The sequence below is a fragment of the Cyprinodon tularosa genome, unplaced genomic scaffold (assembly GCF_016077235.1).
Source record: "Cyprinodon tularosa strain WSP-4 unplaced genomic scaffold, ASM1607723v1 ctg467, whole genome shotgun sequence".
Classification (NCBI taxonomy): domain Eukaryota; kingdom Metazoa; phylum Chordata; class Actinopteri; order Cyprinodontiformes; family Cyprinodontidae; genus Cyprinodon; species Cyprinodon tularosa.
In genome coordinates, this window is record NW_024039193.1 from 1723104 (window position 1) to 1742282 (window position 19179).

Genomic DNA, 19179 nt, shown 5'->3' on the forward strand with positions numbered 1-19179 from the left:
AGGTTAAAGTGAACCTATTGTAAAAATTACAGACCCCTATCATCTTTCAAATTAGGAGAACTTTCACAATTAGTGGTTGCCTACATGTTTTTGCCCTACTGTATTAATAACAACATCCATAAATGTTCTGCTGTTTATCCTTGATTTATTTCTTTTCAATTTTCCAAGTTTTCCTAAAATTATTACGTATGTGAGGGATGGAAACCAAAGTCATAATCCTTGTTTTTGCATTAAACTACACTGATAATATTCTTTCTCATTAATCTTTAATGTAGCTGTTGGCAGATTTTGCTTACCTCATCTATAAAATAAAACAAGATGAAAAATGTTATTAGGTATTCATTGGCTGTAGAAAGTGGTCAGTATTTTATTTTCTCAGCTGGGAATATTTGCAAAAAGATCCATGAATCTATAAAAAGAAATTAAGATGAAAATGTGTTTGTCGTCGTTGTCGTGAGCAGAATGCCTGCCAAGAATTCTCATTGAATTTCTAACCTGAGAAAGTGCTGACTGTGGTCTAGTCCAGGCTTCGCTTTTACTTGTCAGCTTTTCTATTATCTTTTATCGAACCTATAACTAGACCAGGAAAAAAAGAATTGGTCTAAAATGGATGATATAATTTTTCATGAAATAAGGATAAAAAAAAAATTGATGAATCAGATTTTCTTATTAAAAACATTTTATCAATAGCAACTCATAAACAGAAATAGTGCATAAAATGTGCAGCACTGAAACTTCAACATGACATAACTATCCTCCGCTGTACTTTTCCTTGAGTCAACTTTATGTTAATAGTAGTAGCCTCCAACGTCTGCTTCATTCTGACTTCATCTTCTCTTTAGACCCCCCACAGTGCTTCTTGCCAATGCTTTCATCATTTCAGAAAATAGGGACGAGATAATACACTGAAGAAGTAAAATTATACTGGCATGTTAATCAGCGCTCTCTCTCGGACAAAACAGTTTAGTTCCATGCAGTGAAAAACAATAATAATGGCTTGTATACTATTTTTTTTCTTTTGCTTTAGAGTGGTTTCCTATTGGGGCAGGAATACGCAAATACAACAGTCCCTTGAATTCTAAGGACCTGTTTATGCATAGTGTTCCTGTATATTGATACTCAAACCTAGAATTCTGCAGCAGACTGTAGCCGTGTTTATACTGGGCGTTACCATGACTACAGAGGAAACAGCCTATGAGTCACAGCGGCAGGCTGACAGGCAGGGAGCCTTGTGTAAAGTTTGGAGAGTTCAGGTGTAAGGAGTTTGTATCTGTTCTGCTCAGAAATCTGAGGGAGTTTACCCAAACAAGTCATTACGAGCACCGTGAAAGTAGTTTGAAACAGAACCTCTGCTCTGACCTAAAACATCTCTCCCACAATGATAAAAAAAATAAACTAAATACCAAACTTGGTTTAGGGTTTACATTTGCCAGTCAATGAGCGGTTTAATCTTATCAAGGAAGTATTGCCCTTGTTTAAATTTTTATGATTATCAATTCGGCTATCAAGGACTTCCTATATATAGCGTTAACATAAATAAAAAAAAATGTATGTACTTGCTCTACTGAATAAATGTGAACGCTTCTTAGAAAGCTGAGTTTTAATGGGTTGCTTCTGTCAGTCATGATTGTGATAACAGAATGTCCAAAAAGACATTAGAAATTTGCCTAATTCTCAGAATGATGAGCAGCCACATGTAGGAAAATGTACGCCATGGAGAAGTGAAAACACCACTCAGTGAGTCATACTGTAGAAATCCGCTGGGTTTCCTTAGAAAACCTTTTAAGATATTTACTTAAACTGACTACATGCTTTGATAAGTAGGATCGATTGAAATGTATGAACTTGATTTAGAATCTGTCTGTATGATTGGACTGAAATTATATTTTGTCTATTGTAAAGTGGCTTGACATGGCGTGTTGTGAATTGGGGTTATATAAATAAACAAAGATGAATTTGAAAAGCTGTTACAAAGCCATAAGCCCATTTTTTCCACTTAAGACATTTTTTTTTTCATTTTCCCTGGAGTGGATGACCCAGGATATTCACCACAAAGTTACAGCATGTAGTTACCCGACAAAATAGAAAGAAAAAAAAAACAAAGAACTCCATCTAATTATATTCTTTATGCTTCTCTTTGTCTATTTAATGCCAAAGTTCAAAGTTAACAGCACAATTGAAAAAAGACAGATCTTATGGAGCCTATTTAGGAAAGTTGCTGGACAAAAAGAAAGAGAAAGAAAATCATGACTTATTATCAGGTCCTACTGATAGGGTGTAAAGTTAATAAGCTGACATAGAACAGTTTTAGTGCCAAAATGAAAGAAAAACCTCAACAAACAATAGGCCTCAAGAAAGGGAAAAAAAAACATTGGTCCAGAACTCTAGTGGATGCAACTGTTAGGTGGGATAATTACACAGCTGTGCATAACTGAATATTGGCTACATTTAATGAAATAGAACAGCATCATAAAGAAAACTGGATTACATTCTCACACAGTACATATATATATATAGAGAGAAAAAAGAAACTTTAGGTAAGAGATGTATAATAATTGGGCACTGATGTTTACCGCTGATGCATTGACAGTCATGTTTTTGTGTATTACTTATTTCAAAAAGACAATTTGTAAACACATTAATCTTAATAAAAGAAGATATGCTTTTCAATAGATGTAGCTACATCTGATTTCCATCAGAAATCTCTGGCCAGGTTACAAGATTAACATGCATTCAAATCTAATCACTTTACATCCATTTATACAAAATTTTAATCTACTATTTAGAACTCATATGAATCAAGACACTTTGAAATGGACCTAAAGAAGAAATCTGCTCAGGAACGGATCGTTTTATTGACGATATGATCTCTAAAATGTTACTCTCTAAATATTTTGTTGCATTTGTTTGCCTATATAGATATAGGTCAATAAAGCATACGGTATATTGCAACACAATTTTTATTATAAAGTTTAGTTTCAGTGTTGTCAAGATTAATTTAAATTAACACAATAAATTGAAAACAATAGTGGTAATTGTGTATAAACTACTTTTTGGGGACTTTCAAAGACCGTTAGAGACGTTTTGTAAGCACTATGAACATAAAAGGAGAACAAATTAATGTGAAAATCTGGAAAAATATTTATATGATTCTGAAACAGCGTAAACAATCCGAGGGAGAGGATAATGTTGCTTGAAAAGGACAGGAAGAAACAAAGAATCCATTCAAATGACTGCATATACAGTGTGACTTTCAGTGCATTGTGTGGTTAAGGATACTGTTGATAAGAAAATAAATACTGCCCCCTGGTGGTAAGAAGATTATGAGACAGAAGGGAAGTATTTCTTTTTGTGAAACAGCAGTAAAGTCTTTACAGATTTTCTTATCCAGTCAATTATAAATATGATTGCATCTCCTTAAAGCAAAATATGGTGTAAAAAAGTATTCCTGTTGTAAAATAATAATAATAAAAAACTGTAGTTTTGTAATAACCACTGAATGGTGAGTTGAATAGACTACTCAGTGGGTAGCACTGCTGCCTTGCAGCAAGAAGGTTCCAGGTTCAAATCCTGACCAGGGGTCTTTCTATATGGAGTTTGCATGTTCTCCCTGAGCATGTGTGGGTTCTCTCCAGGTACTCCGGCTTCCTCCCACAGTCCAAAAACGTGACTGTTAGCTTAATTGGCTTCTCTAAATTCTCCTTGGTTTTTAGTGTGTGTGTCCTGTTTGACTCTGTGTTGCCATGCTATGGACTGGCAACCTGTCGAGGGTGTATCCCACCTGTCGCCTGCAGACAGCTGGAGATAGGCACCAGGACCCCTTGTGAGCCTGCTTGCACTGCAAAAAATCTAAATCTAGATAAGTCTTTTTTTTTTTAATAAGTGCATTTGTTCTTGAATTGAGGAGGTAAAAGAGACATTTTGCCAATGGAACAAGACAATCTACACTTAAAATAAGAAAACACAATTGGATTGTCTTATTTCAAGTGCATATTATCTAATTATCTTATTTTAAGAGTAAAAATACTCATTCCATTGGCAAACTATCTAATTTACCTACTCAAATTAAGGATGAATACACTTAATTTAAGAAAATTTTACTTATTTTCTAGATCGTTTTTGCAGTGTGGGATGAGTGTGATGGAGAATGGATGGATAGTAAGTTGAATGCCTCCACTTTAATCTTGTCATCACCTAAACCTCACTAATAATTCATCAGCTGTATCCCCCAATGATCACAGACCTGCTTACTCTCTTCATCATACTCTAGATCTACTGTTAGCATAAAGCAAACAGAGTGAACATTTAATGTCTCTCCTATCTAAACTACTTTTGAAAATAGTGGTCAGGCAAAATAGAGTTTTAACTGTAATGAAAGCAATTGAAAAGTGTATACCCCTAAGCAAGAAGCAAAGCACAGTTAAAACAGAAGGACCTTTTTTAATTTGCTGTTGTCTGGCCTACTTCAAATAAAAACCCGACATCAAGAAAACGGAACAAGAAGAAGTTGTCGCATTCGGGAGCCTTACTTCCACCCACATCTAATATTTGGAACATTTGTATTACTGAGATGGAGCCACTTGATACCCAACAGAAACAGAGCCCCTCATATGTTTTTTTTTTCCAGTGATACAACAACAGAAAAGCCAAGACCAACACTGATTCCAGGTCTGAAACTGTACAGTCAATAAATGTGAGGACGGAGCAAAAAGATGATTTTTAAATGCAAAAACAGGATGTAACGAATGTACAGTTAATTGTCAAAATATTGTTTGATATGTTTATCGATCAGTAAAAGTTAAGTTAATTTTGTGTTAATAGTCATTTGAACTCATCTTACCACTGCACTGCCCTCAAAAAAACAAACACGGTCGTAAAATGTCCAGACAATTTCATTGTGCTTCGTTCATACAAGTTTATTTGTCGGTTGAATGCATTGGATAGCATTATGTTACTAACTAGCACTAACTATAATGGTGTGTAATCTTTCTGTACTTTAGAAACACTGGAACCCTTAGCAAAAAGTAGTATACTTGAAGTAAATTCTATTAAGAATACTTAAGTATAAGTATAAGTTTAGAAAGTATACCGAACAATGTGCTTTTGGTGTACTTGAAGTATTACTAAAGTAATACTTCTTCGAACTGAATTGGGACATTTTTAAGTCTACCAAAGTATAATTAAAGTATACTTTAGTACAATAAAGTAAACAATAGTATAGTCAAGTACACTTGATTATACTATTGTTAAGTATATGTAATATAGTTTAGAATAAGTAAACTCTAAGTGCACTGCCTGATTTTAAGTATGAAGTTAATGCACTTTTAGTATACTTGAATAAACTACTTTTTGCTAAGGGAAGGGCTACCTCCTAATACAGTGATTCCCAACCAGGGTTATGTCTACCCCTAGTGGTCCCTGAATGTATTGCAAGGGGTACAACAAAATATTTTATTTCTTAGGTAGTAAAATAAAATAGGACTGGGGTCTGTTTGACTTTCTAAAAAAAAGGAAACAAGCTTTTATCAACCAAGAAGTATTTTCTTCTTATATGTTTGAGTTCACCTTCTGCTGTGACACACATCCAAAGCAAGCAGAGGCACAGACTGGATGTAGAGAACAGCCTGGGATCAGCTGTTTTTCCACACTGAGCTATGAGAGCTCATCAAAGCAGCTCAGATGTCTGGATGAAAACAAAGTAAAACTTATTAAGTCAGGCTGAGAACAGTTTTTGTTCTTTGTTTTTTTTTTCAGATTCATCCAGTTTAAATGTGGTTATAAGGGAGTTACTCAGATGAGCTCCAGTTTTATAAATAGAAGTTTAAAATGTTTTTAATTTTGTATTTATTTCGATTCCTTTCTAACTTCCAGGCAACATATTTATGATTTTTTTGTGTGTGTGTGTGATGGAAAGAATAAAATGCCTAAGAATTAAATGCTTAAGTTAAAAGATTAACTAAAATAGTTTTTATTTCATAATCAGTTATTGTACAATACGCTTTTGGACAATAATCAATACTTTTGACTGAGAGGGGGACTCGTGGTAAGACCAAATACACAACGGGGTATACATGACAAAAAAATGCATCTTTGTTTCCTTTTTATAGTGTTCTTTTTAGAATACGTGTCTATCTCTCCATCCGTCTGTCTGTCTGTAAGTTTTGCATATAAAATTAAATATCATTCTGTTTCATTAAATGTATTATGAGATATTTTATAGAAAATAAAAATATTTTATAAACAGATATTTTATTGTTTTATGTTTATGTTTTCTGAGGTTTACACATAGAAATCCTGAATAAGGGTGATATAAAAATATGTTGGTTGATTGGTTAAGAATATGCCACTAACTTCAGGCGATCATTAGACACCTAAAATATCAACGCTTGCGACGCATCAACATCAAGGCCCAAAGGAGCTTGACGTCATTTTAAGTCGCCCGGTAGCGGTAGTTTTTCGGGTCACCGTTTGGAGGACAGCTAAAATGGCCCTGCAGGTGGTCCGGTTCCTCTTCCCAGCAGGAGCAGCAGCTGTTAGAACGGGGAGCGTCGTACAAAAGGTAAACCGGAGAATGGAGTTCATTTCGGTCGGTTCCGGCTCAGTTAGCTGTTCCAAATGACAAGGACAGGCTAACAGCGTTAGCTTGTTCTCTGCTAGTTTCTGGCTCGGGTCAGAGCATGACACCGCTGAGCGGAATTGTTTTGCTTTTAGCTGCGCTCCAGCGGTGGATTATTCCAGCATTCTGCGGACAGATCAGGGCTGGTTTGGTGGAAGGTCAGTCAGAGCACCTGGTCCAGATGTTTCTGCAAACTGTCTGGCGTTTAACTGTCGTGCTTTAACTTTAAATCCATTCAAGTCGTTCAAAACACAGAAAAGTTCAGATAAAAATCAAAGAACGTTTCAATGAGTTAAACCCGCGGAGGTGGTTTTAATTTTGTGCAAAATGTTTTGTGCAAAATGTTTTTGCAGAATCATAAATTCTATTCTAAACTATTGTGACCTTTTTATTTAAGGCTTTTTATTGTGACCTGGATAGAAATGAGTTCTCTTAGTCCTGCTGGATATATTGATGGAGCCACTGTTAAAGAGCAAAACCTCATGAAAACTGTCATGACTTTCAGAAAACAAAGAACTGTGTGACATTTGATAACATAAAATTTAGATTTAGGTCCATTTTAGTATAGACAGAGCAATAGATTAGTTATACTGGAACACATTGTGAGGTTGTCAAAGTGAAAACATCTCATCAGTGGACCTCCTCAGCAGGTAAGGAGGTGCAACATGTGTGAGATGTGTTAGAGCAACATTGTTGTCAGTAACAGCACTCAGGTTTGTCTTGTTGACTTTTTTTTAAAGCTTTACTGTTTTTTTTTTTATTCAACAGTTGCAGAATAATCTACAGAACTAGAGATGCTTATCTAAACCTTTCCTCTGTCAGAATATTGCACAGTTTAAATGTTGCAAAAATCTCTTTTTTTGGTCTTTCATTGTTAAAATTAATTAATTTAATATTAGGTTTAATTCAACAACTACTTAATGGTAAAAAACATTGAACTTGAATGGTGCATAATGGCTTCCAATGCCAAATATAGCTACTCAACATTTTTTTAATGAAGGAATAGAGGAATAGTCATGGTTAATGCATCAAATCATAGATCCCTAGCATTTTATTTGGTTAAAATAACCTCCTGAATATGACTCGAAAGTTTGATTCTTCATTTTGTTTAGGACATCACTCTTGGAAGAGATTGTTTTAAGGAACAGTAGTGTTTTGATGGTCTTTTTTCATTCTTTTCCTAGAACCCCCACTTATAATTCTGCAGGAACCAAGAGCTAACTAGATTTCAAAGGGAGATATTTTACATTTAAACCACATGACTGGTAGCACTGCGGTACTATAGGTATCTTTTTTTTTTTATATTTATTTATGTTTGTGTTAAGATGCCCAACACCTTAGAGAGGGTTTTTGTTCATCAGTATTTCTTTTTGTGCCACTGCAGACATCTAAGATCTGATCACAGACAAACAGCCCCTGGCTGTTGTTGTTTTCTGCACAATATCAGGGAAGCATTAAATTGGAAAACAGTTACTATCAGTGAAGATATACCAATAAAACCTATACACCAGCAGAGTTTCCTTCAATATAATATCTGATCAAAGTTTACAGAAAAACAGCTCCTTGTAGTTCTTATCAGCAGACGTTACTGGAAAAATAAAAGAAATGTAAGTATGTAATATATTTTCTTGATAGAAGTTAATTTCCCCTTGATTTAATTTGGTAGATCTGATCGTTTGCTAATAGAATAAGATGAATTGCATTTAAAATGAGAAAAAGACTTCTACATAGTCTTATTTTACTGCATGATATAAAATTGTCTTATTTTTATCCGTTCCACTGGTAGATGATCAGATTTTCTTAGTCTGCAGAAGAGGATGCAGATGGTGTTCCTGGGTGTTCTTCATTTTGATGCATTATTTGTGAAATGATCTCCAGAGGTTCTAGAGTATTTCAAAGACCTGAGCTGGTTTTCTTTATCAGTTGGTTTGGTTACAAAGCCGCTATTTCTGACATTTTGAATTGTAAAAGCTTCCTGAATGGGAAGCGAAATGTCTCCAAACCTGGAAACAAAGTCTAGGGATTTTTGTTTTTAACTTTTGTGGAATGAAATTGACTGGATGACTGAGAGTCTTCACTAGCATGTTGGTTGGGCTTCTTTAAGTAATTGCTATGATGGTGTTACCCCAGCAGATGATGGCAAAAGACATCACCCTCTCCACAGTCGATTTATAGAAGATCTGTAGCATCTTGCTGTAAACACTGACCTAGATTGACGAAGCAGTAAATCTGTGTCAAACGATAAGAACTAGAACTAAACTCTGAGTCTGTGTGATGCAGGCGGGGATCCATACCAGCTTGGTGAGAAACCTGCGGTATGGCTGGTGGGCCTACGCTCTGGGTGAGAGGACGACCCCGCGGTTAAAGCAGTACAGCAAAATCATCACCGTGGACGGCAACCTGGCCTCAGGGAAAGGGGCGCTGGCTCAGAAGCTGGCTGACAAACTGGGTAATAAGAAGAACAACAACAGAACGATGTGAAGCTTTCTCAGCAGGATGAGAAGCTGATTATAATTAAACCCGTTTCCACAGGGTTGCTCTACATGCCTGAGGCTGACACCTTCTACCTGGATAAGATGACCGGGGAGACCGAGCACCTCCCTCTGGACTTTAACGGCATGTGCAGCCTGGAAAAGTTCTACACAGACCCTAAAGCTGCTGATGGGAACAGCTACAGGCTGCAGCTGTGGATGTACATCATGAGGCTGCTGCAGTATTCTGACGCCATCGAGCATCTGCTCACCACAGGTACCACCCATACACCCACATTTCTCTAACGGACGGTGAGGGGAGTGAAGCACTGATTTCCATCTGGATCTTCTGTTTGTAAGGCCAAGGAGTGGTCCTGGAGCGCTCTCCTTTCAGTGACATGGTCTTCCTGGATGCCATGTTCAAACAGGGCTACATCAGGAAGGAATGTAAGTAGCTGGAAACAAATGAACCGCCTTGCTGTGAAATCTCCTATTTTAGCCAAGTTTGATTAAACAAAATTGTGTTGCCGTCACGTCTGCAGGTGTGGAGCACTACAATGAAATCAAAAACATCAGCATCTGCGAGTTCCTCCCTCCTCACCTCGTCATATATGTCGACCAACCAGCAGAGGAAGTTCAGAAGAAGCTCAAACAGAGTGGAAAGGTATGGCTGCTAGCCAGCATTAGGAAGGCTGAGGCTGGGGGGGGCTTACCGTGTGTTTACACTAAATAGGGCGGGTAGCACTAATCCCCGTTTGTCAGGGGTTTCCCGCTGCTGTTTCTAGTGAAGGTTAATGTAAGCATCGAATTGCATGTATCAGAACAGAAAATTAAAAACTAATGTAGATATTATTTATAGAACTGTTAGGATACAGTCCATTAAAAAAAATTTAGTTGAGTAATATTCATTAGAACACTTTTACTTTTCCTTTTAAAGGAGAAGTCTGGTCATCAAGGAATTATTGCATCACTACAATTATTTCAAAATGCCCGCAACATACTAGCATGTATCATCAACTACTTCTGCGTATGGTTTATCTACCACCGCACAACAAAATCCCAAATGCACGAGTGGAGAAAACTGCTCTCCGCGCAGCCAGCTCCTCCTACACGTGCTTGGGATCATGCTGGGAAACTCACCGCAAGCACGATTTTTATCCAGTGGTCACTCTTGAGGATGGCTGAGCTCTCGAAAGAGCTCTGACTGATTTTCTCCCCGCTCGAAGGAAAATGTGTTTTGACAGGTTGGGTGGAGAAAAACCTCTTCTGTAAGCCTCCTCCTGATTGGGCCTTGCAGACACGATCACACGGGAGGTAGTGTCAGGATTTCCAGGGGACTTCACTATTAAAATTCACCAGAGCTACAGTTAAACTGACATTGCCCAGCTGCATGACAGTTGGATGTTGGAATACATTGGGTAAAATCACCTTTCCGATTCCTGATCCTCCACGGATGGGTTCGTTGTTTGATTGCCAACTTCAATAGGGAGGATTTGCCATCGAATTTCTGTCCAGAAAAAAAACACGTAATTTTTAGCCAACATTTGGAAGAAGAATGTTTTCAAGATGACTTGGATAATAGCGCGTTGTGACAAACACCAGATACAGCACTGGGACTTGATCAACAGCCGATACCGCACCGTGACGCCACAAACCAGTAGGTGGCAGTAGTGTTCTTTGACAAACATGGATGCCTCCAGTAAAGTAGCCTTGTGAGACCATCCTGATCTCGCGAGCTTTCAAGGTTTCACTCGCAGATCAGTCTGGAGACTCTCCGTTAAAGAAAATTTGGAGCAGTTCACCAAACGAACGGTTAGTTAGCGGGTTAAAGTGTGACGCAACGAGAAGCGTGACAGTTCAGTCTAAAGAACATGGCGGCTTCAGTCGATGAAACTAGCGTTAGCGTGGCTATCGAGCAAGTTTTATCGGAATTACAGAGTATTTCTTCACTGAAAGAAGAGCAAAACACTGCTCTGGAGGCTTTTCTCAGAGAAAAAGATGTTTTTGCTCTTCTCCCGACTGGTTTCGGCAAGAGTAGCCTGGCTTGTGGTTGTGTTTTCGTCGTCGCTCTGTTAGTACGTCATATGCTTCGTTGATCTCATTGGTTTATTTAGCCAGTCTATCACCAACATAGGCCAATCAGCTAACCAGTATTTTCGCCCCTTCCCAAAATTACTTCAACGGAAGGTTTCCAGAATGATATGTGGAGCAAATCCATCTGGCGGAGTCAGGTTATCAGTAAAGCACATTCAAATTAAAATTACTCTTAATTAAAAACACTTATCACTTATTGAGCAGTATGTAATAATTTCAGAAGTTTGAACTCTGAATATGACCAGACTTTTCCTTTAAATAAAAAAAGAAAACAATGCACCAATATTCTCTTGGCTGTTTATATAAACCTAGTGTGGTGTAACCGCTTTCTGTACGGTTGTATGATGACAGCCGCTGCAGGAGGTTAGATCACAGCTGGGATGCAGTGACTTATCAAAGCAGCCAGCCCAGGTTCAGAACGTTTAGAGGATAACTGTTACGGTTCTGTCTGGTTTCCCTTTAATGTTTTTGTGCTGGTAATAAAAATGTATATTTGTTCATGATGCCTAACTGATTTAAAGTTTAATCCAAGGTGGATTAAATATCCTGCAACTGTACTTAAGAGAGAGATGAGCAAAAAGGTTTGTAGCTAAGGGTAATATTTAGAAATATGTAAATTAATTCATAAGCAAATTCTAATAAATGTAAGAAGGTTTTCTGGGCAGATTCTTACATTTGAAAAAATAAAATGAAATGGCATAATTATAATAAAGTATGTGTAAGAACAGGGTGAAGAACTCTGACAGGGCTGCAGCAGAACCAGCCTGAGAACGGTTGGTTCTGGAGGGAGTGCAGGATTAGAGGTTGTTTAAATTCTAACAGCAGAACTATGGAGGTAAAAATGCATGTTTAGTTTATTCTCATAGTTCAGCAACTAGTCATTAGAAATGGAGAGCTAGGTAATAGAAGGGCCAGGTAAGTGCAGGCGTTTCCTTCTCCTTTCGTCAGGATTGGTCAGTAACAGTTCGGTTGGTACCCAGTCCACTGGGTTTTACTGAGAGCCCGGGGAGAAGATCTTATTCTTATTCACGTCACGGCTTTAGTCGGAGCTTTTTGGACCAGCTGGAGGCTCTTTGGAGATGGAGTCAGAATGATGAATCACTCTGAGGCAGGATTATTCTAATGTCGGCACAGCTACACATGGGGAGGGGAGAAGGTCCTTCAGAGTTTACCCACTGGGATTATGGGATGGTCTTAAACTTGAAATGACAGAACACCAAGTGACTCTGTGTAAAGTCACAAATCCCGCTAAAATAAACGTTATTTTATTTTATTTTTTTTAGAAATGATGATGCTTTTGGTTAAAATGTTTTGATTAGCGTGGTTCAGGAAAGATGGACTTGTTTTGAACAACTCTTTATGCATTATTTCAGTCCTACCTGCAGAATGTGCCACTGCAGTATTTGAAGAGCATAGAGGACTCCTACAAAAAGTCTTTCCTCCCTATGATCAGGTATGTGAACGCAGAGACATGTCTCACCCAGAGACGTGCCTTTTTTTTTATAACAAACCTTAAACCGTGTCACCTCCAGAGAAACCTCAGAGCTGCTGGCTTACGACGCGACTCAGGCCCAAGACATGGAGAGGGTGAGAAAGTGGCGGACAGTCGCTGAGGGAATGCTGCCAGGATGTAACTTTCTTTTAAAAGACATGTTGACCTTCATGTTGTCCCCAGGTGGCCGAGGACATCGAGTACCTGCAGTTTGAAAAGGGGCCGTGGCTGGAGCAGGATGACGTCAGCTACCATCACATGAGGATGCTGTGAGTTCCTCAGCTTCGGCTCTCTGATGAAACGCACGCAGCGTTTGGGTTTCAGCACCTTCATGTCCGTCTGTCTTTCAGGGTGGAAGACAAACAAAGGGTGTCAATGCTGACCCACATACCCCGGTTCCTGCCTGAGATCACCATGGGAGCTCACGACTATGACGAGAAATACTACGCTTATAAAGCGGTAAGCTATGACCTGTTTGAGGCTCTGGTTTAAGCCTGGCTTTAAATAAAACGTTTGGTCAGTAAGTAATGATCAATGGATCATTATTTAGACTTAAAACTAATACATTTTGCGGTTGCTTCTGGTATCTCTGACTCTGTGTTGGACTCTGGTCAATCTTATTGCTAATAAATGACAGTATTAGCACCGTCATTAATGGCCAAAATGTCATGTTGGTAAATAAAACCAGCGTCTTCTGGAGTTTCCCTTTATCTGTTTCCAAAACCATGAAAATAATCCAAAAGAAATGTTTGGTATGTTGACTATATTTCTAGGGCTGGGCGATAATTCAATAACGATATATATCGATCGATAGACGTGTGGCGCAATAGAAAAAAAAGAGTCGATAAAAGTTCGATTAAAATTTATTTGTTATTTTTATTTTGGTCACTTTTCTGGTCACTTTAGTTTATTCTTTGTCAGTATTTAATATCATAACTCAGGTCTCTTAAGTTATTTTTCTTTAAAACAATTCTGTTATGGTTAAAAAAGTTGATTAAATAAAGATTTATTTAGAAGTCTGTGTTAATTAATTAAATCATTAATGCACATAAAATATGGTTTCAAATTTTTTCAATAATTATCGATATCGATCAATATGTATTTTTTTTTTATCGATAAGCTTTTTTTCTATATCGCCCAGCCCTATATATTTCCCCTTTCTATTTTCTGAAGGACAAAATGTAACTAAATTATGCGAGTCGTTTACCTTTTAATCACATGACTGCTTCTTCATAGTTTGACAGGAAAAGAGTGACCATTTGACTCAGTGGGGTCTCTGAGACCCTCCACAAGCAGGATGTGGATGGAAAATTCATTACCGTATTTTCACGACCATAAGGCGCACCGGACTAAAAGGCGCACTCTCAGTTATGTGTCCCATTTCTGTATTTAACACACACATAAGGCGCACCGGACTATAGGGCGCGTTTTTTATATACAGGTACATGTCCTCTACTACCTTTAAATACCTCTACTGCGTATTTAAAAATACAGCGGGGGCAAAACTGAGTATGACTGTGCTTTATTCATGTATTTATTACAAAGTATTAATCAAACCTGGCAGCTGGCCGTGAGACAGACACATCGCAGATGACACAGCGCTGTGATCACTCCTAAATTAACTTAAAATCCTGAAACCTGCCGACGGAATATGTTCGCTTTTATTACCGGTATCCTGGTGCCTGCAGCTAAAATTATTTAGATGAAAAACACCTGCCAGCAGCCGCGGTGAACGAAAGGATTTCTCCTGTCGGTGCACCGCTGGTATGTGGGGGTCTGAGCGCCTCCGACAGAAATAGATAATCTGGATGAACTGACTGCAATTATTAAGTTTTCAGGTGGACTTTCTCACTTAAAAACATATTTATACTTATTTATTCCCACTGATCACAGCAAATATAGCTGCAAGATTTAGATTATTTAGATGAAAAAACACCTGCCAGCCACCGCGGTGAAGCGGAGGAGACGCGCTCAGAGGCTGCCATTGAATTAAGCTTTCAGGGAGAAAAATACAGCGGGAGCAAACCTGAGTATGATTGTGCTTTATTCATGTATTTATTACAAAGTATTAATCAAACCCATCAAAGTCATCATCCTCTGTTATCCTCAGCATTCCTCTGAATTAAACAGCTGCGCTAAATCAGACATGCCAGTTTCCCCTTCTTCGCTGTCAGAGTCATTTTCCGTGCAGCGCAGCTCCTCAGAAATAATGCCGGCTTTTGCGAAAGCTTGAACAACAGAGCCAGCAGACACAGTCCATCTACAATCCATCCGCAAACGGTGGCGTAACTTGCCCGGCGCTGCCTTCCATTTATCCTGAAACTGTGGTCTCCGTCTGTCATCCATCGCTCCCACGCCGCTCGCAGCCTTACTGTGAACGGCCGCTTCAAACCGATGTCGAGCAGTGGAAGTTCCTTTGTCAGACCCCCCGGGATAACGGCGAGCACAGCGTTCATTTGATTCACCTTTTTTTCACATCGGCTGTGAGATGGGCACGCAGTGATGGTGATGGTGCGTGGAAAAAAGCACCTGGTCTCCTCACATACACCTGTCTCAGCCACGCTTTCATCATCTCCTCATCCATCCACCCAGCCTTTTCATTTGCGTTAATATCATATGTCATCAGAGCGCTGTCTGTCTCGCTGCCAGCTCCCAGATCAGCTTCTCTGATTGGTTGATGCGGCGCGTCCAGCAGCAAAACTTAAATTTTTCCATCTGAGCAGCAGCAGCGCGTTGGCGGTACGTCAGATGCTTAAACGCTCCCGACGTGCTGCACCAAAACGCGCTGCGGGACCTTTTGCTGCGCCTATACGCGCGTCAACCATTGACTTTGCATGTAAGCTCGCTGCTTCTGCTGCACCTGCTGGGTCCGGTTCACACCGATGTCGAGCGGTTGAACAGCGAGCACAGCGTTAATTTGTTTCCCCATGTTTTTCACATCAGCTGTGAGATGGGCACGCATGGAGTTACATATTAACAGCGATGGTGAGGGGTGGAAAAAAAACACCTGGTCTCCTTACATTCAGCCACTCTTTCATCATCTCCTCAATGAGGTGGTCTCAAAAGTCGCAGTTACAACACACATAAGGCGCACCGCACCATAGGGCGCACCGCACATTTTGAGGGAAAAAAAAGACGTTTAAGTGCGCCTTATAGTCGTGAAAATACGGTATTTTTAATTTAAAAAAGTATTTGCATTTTTTTCTATAGCTGCAGGTGATCATCAAGATAAGAAAAGAAATAAAGTGCTGAAATAACTGTGTAATAAAATGAATCTGAGTGCGACTATGAATTGAATTAAGCGGTTCTTTGTCTTTACAAACAGCAGAAATATAACCAGATTTTTTGCTCTCTCCCTCTCCGCCTATGGAGACGCTTTCAGCATCATCGCTGAACCTGGAGACATGCAGTTAGCTTTATTTGAGTTCTCAAACTAAACACTGGGAAGCTTCTGAGACGTGAATGAGGTGCTGAAGTGATGTCCTCTATAAACAGTGAAAGAGACGTCTTCATGTTTAGGGCTGGCTGAGGACATGAGGCTGTGGCAGACGCTCTTATTTAGCCTGATTGATGCACAGAGCAGTTAAAGCCAACAAACCCTTCTCTTTGTAAAGTCTTTGTTCCTTCTCTTTTTATTGACTTTTTTTTTCTTTCTCTTTTCTGAGCCACCAAGTCAGTCTGATGAAACTCATTTTCCTGCACCAAAATATCAACCCACTCGTAGTTACAAATGTCACGTGCGGAATATTCCAGGCGACTGTTTGTGTCATCAGTCTTGTGGGGAAACATTTGGGTCTGACCTTTTCAGTTTATTGACTGGAGCCGTTTTTGTCTCCCCCTGCCGCACGAGCCGAGCTGCCCAATGCAACAGGAGGCCGCGGCCTGACATTTCACTCCCGAGTCAGGAGGAAAGAACGAGGACGACGACACGCAGCAGAACGTTTCCCTCAGCACATTCAGCAAACGCAGCCACATTTGCAAAACTGATGTTACAACTTCTTGTGGAACTTTGAAGGGCAGGTTTACAGTCCTGCTTGGGATTACTTCACTCAGGCTAAGAAATGCTTTACTGATTTTCTGTTCTGTTGGCTGACAGGAACAAAACAGAAAAGTGGATAGTAATAAGTCGATTCTAAGCTTTCTTTGTTTGAGAAAACAGAAGGTAACCTCTCAGAGAACCGCTCAGATTTTTATCAAATTGACAATTAATTTCAGTTTATTTCTATAGCGCCAATTCCCAACAGGTCATCTCAAGGCACTTAACAGTTCCAGGGTTCCTGCGGGTCCTTAAAAAGTCTTAAAAGGTATTGAATTCTTCAAAATAAAACTAAGGCCTTAATTGGTATTAAAATGTCTTAAATCAGTCTTTCGTGGGTCTTATTTTTTAAAACATCAGAAATAGGATTATTTTTATTATGATTTATTTTTGTAATCTAAATAAAACATTAAAATTGAAAACATTTTTTTTTTTTATAGGTTCCGTCCCAATAGCGGAATCAATAAAAGCGTTGTTGCGGCCGGGACATTTGGGAGATGCACCATTAACTTTTTGTCTGGAAAATATGAGCAAGTGTAAATGTAACCAAAATTGTCTCCAGCCAAGAGTTTTCTCCATGGCTAAAACCAGGGAACATACATGAGGCTCAGTGGATTTTGTGCAAGAAGTCAGTCAAGTTCAGAACGATGGGAATTAAGGCAGTGGAGTCACACATGCGAAGCACGTAACACAAAGCGTCAAAATCGAGTTACGGAGAAACAGCCGGTATTTCTCGGTTTTGTTCCACCCTTGTCTCTGCAACGCCTCCACTTATCACCAAATCAAACATACTAAGAAAACGATACAAAGAAAAATAGCTGCAAAAAAGACTTAGCACTGGTTATGTTGTGGCTTTAAAACTGATTTGTTTTGTTCCCTGCTAAAACAAAGTTTGGGAATTCAGTTAAATAATTGTTAAAATATATCTGTCATTTGTGTGTTTTTAGCTTTCTTCCTGTATGGAAAGTTTTTCAAAATTTGAAACATTAGTGCAGTGGTTAAATCTTTGGGTTTGGTCGCAAGCGGGTTTTTCTTGCGTTTCTTGTGAATTTGGTCTTGAATTTTTATTTCAAGTGTCATTAAAAAGTCTTGAATTTAACTTGCCTTATGCTGTAGGAACCCTGAGTTCACCAGATCATCCAGTGAGATTGATCCAGTTTTCTATCTAAGGAAAACCAGTTGATTGCTTCGACTCATTGACTTGAAGGAAATCCCTCACACTAAGCATGCTTGTAGTGACAGTAGAGAGGAAAAACTTCCTATTAACAGGAAGAAACCTCCAGCAGAACCAGGCTCAGTGTGAGCGGCCATCTGCTGAGGCCGACTGGGGTTCAAGGAGACAGAAGCAGAGACACAAAAAGCAGCTGTAAACCAGCTCCACAGGCGGCCCTATCAAGGAAACGCACCGCCAGGCACACGAGCTCCGAGCCAACATGTCAGAGGATGGAGAGCACATCCAGCTAATACAGTCAATGTGACATGTTAACAATGTATATTCGTTTCGGTCTGTTTTCCTCTGGCTGTTTCAGTTTACCGTAGTAATTATATAAGGTTATTTCCATTTCATGTTACTTTTTGTTTAGTTAAAAACTTTCTGTCTCTAAAACTTTTTTTCTTGTTCTTTCAGCTGCCCGGGAAGAAGTATGCTCCTGGCTACAATGAAGATGTTGGAGATAAACACATCTGGCTGAAGTGATTTCCTCTTGTTTCACCTTTGCTGTTGGCTGATCTGCTGAGTGAACTCAGTCGCTCTGTTGTATAGTCGGAAAAAAACTATGTATTAAAGAAATAATAATAAATGTTCGGTTAAATTGTTCTTTTATTTGTTTGAATGGAAGCAGAAAATAAAGCAGAGCTGTTGGTATTCCGCTTTGTTAACAGAAACCAAAACATTTACAGTGGGGGAAATAAGTATTGGTTATCAATTTTAATAAATTCATATGTTATTTTCTGGAATTTTCTTTGGGATTTTGTCTTTCACTGTTAGAATTTATATATGTTTAAAATTATAGATCATTGCATTCTTTGTAAGTGGGCAAACCTGCAAAATCAGCAAGGGGTCAATACTTCTTTCTCCCCACTGTAAATGAGTAAAGAACAAATTTATTCTAAAACTGGATAAAACAGAAAAATATCCTTTTATCATGAACCAAAACCTGCAAAGGCTTTTCTAACACGGCTCACGATCACCCCAGCCACCGATCCTAGATATCTGGTTTGTTTAACTCTTCTATTGTTTGCTGAAAGTTAGCTTACAGTTTTTGTAACATACCAAGACAGCAACAACAGTGCCACCAAGTGGTTGCAAGTGTTATCCTTTATCTTTACCTGCTCTGCTTATAGATTATGAAGTTTAAAAGGACGCAGTCAGTTTTTAGACAGAGCAGATGCAGATCAATTTATTGCTAAAAAGACGTCTAAAAATAACAGCCCCCAAAAAAATTTCACCAGTGCACAAAATGATTAGCTA

At 38.8% G+C, this 19179-nt stretch overlaps 1 protein-coding gene across 1 annotated transcript; it reads left to right on the plus strand.

Moving 5' to 3' along the window:
• Nucleotides 1-6398: 6398 nt before the first annotated feature.
• Nucleotides 6399-18525, plus strand: ndufa10 (NADH:ubiquinone oxidoreductase subunit A10). The gene is made up of 10 exons (XM_038301361.1): nucleotides 6399-6559; nucleotides 8897-9065; nucleotides 9149-9364; nucleotides 9448-9534; nucleotides 9630-9751; nucleotides 12555-12634; nucleotides 12714-12768; nucleotides 12857-12942; nucleotides 13024-13132; nucleotides 18337-18525. The coding sequence occupies exons 1-10, from the start codon at nucleotides 6485-6487 to the stop codon at nucleotides 18403-18405; spliced, it is 1068 nt and encodes a 355-aa protein (XP_038157289.1). The 5' UTR covers nucleotides 6399-6484; the 3' UTR covers nucleotides 18406-18525.
• The last annotated feature ends 654 nt before the right edge of the window (nucleotides 18526-19179 follow it).

Bases quoted from the DNA above. Each gene is read 5' to 3' on its own strand.
- ndufa10 (XM_038301361.1), top strand. From the start codon at position 6,485: ATGGCCCTGCAGGTGGTCCGGTTCCTCTTCCCAGCAGGAGCAGCAGCT. The intron at 9,752-12,554 runs GTATGGCTGCTA...GCATTATTTCAG, and splicing joins AGCTCAAACAGAGTGGAAAG to TCCTACCTGCAGAATGTGCC. The intron at 12,943-13,023 runs GTGAGTTCCTCA...TCTGTCTTTCAG, and splicing joins TACCATCACATGAGGATGCT to GGTGGAAGACAAACAAAGGG.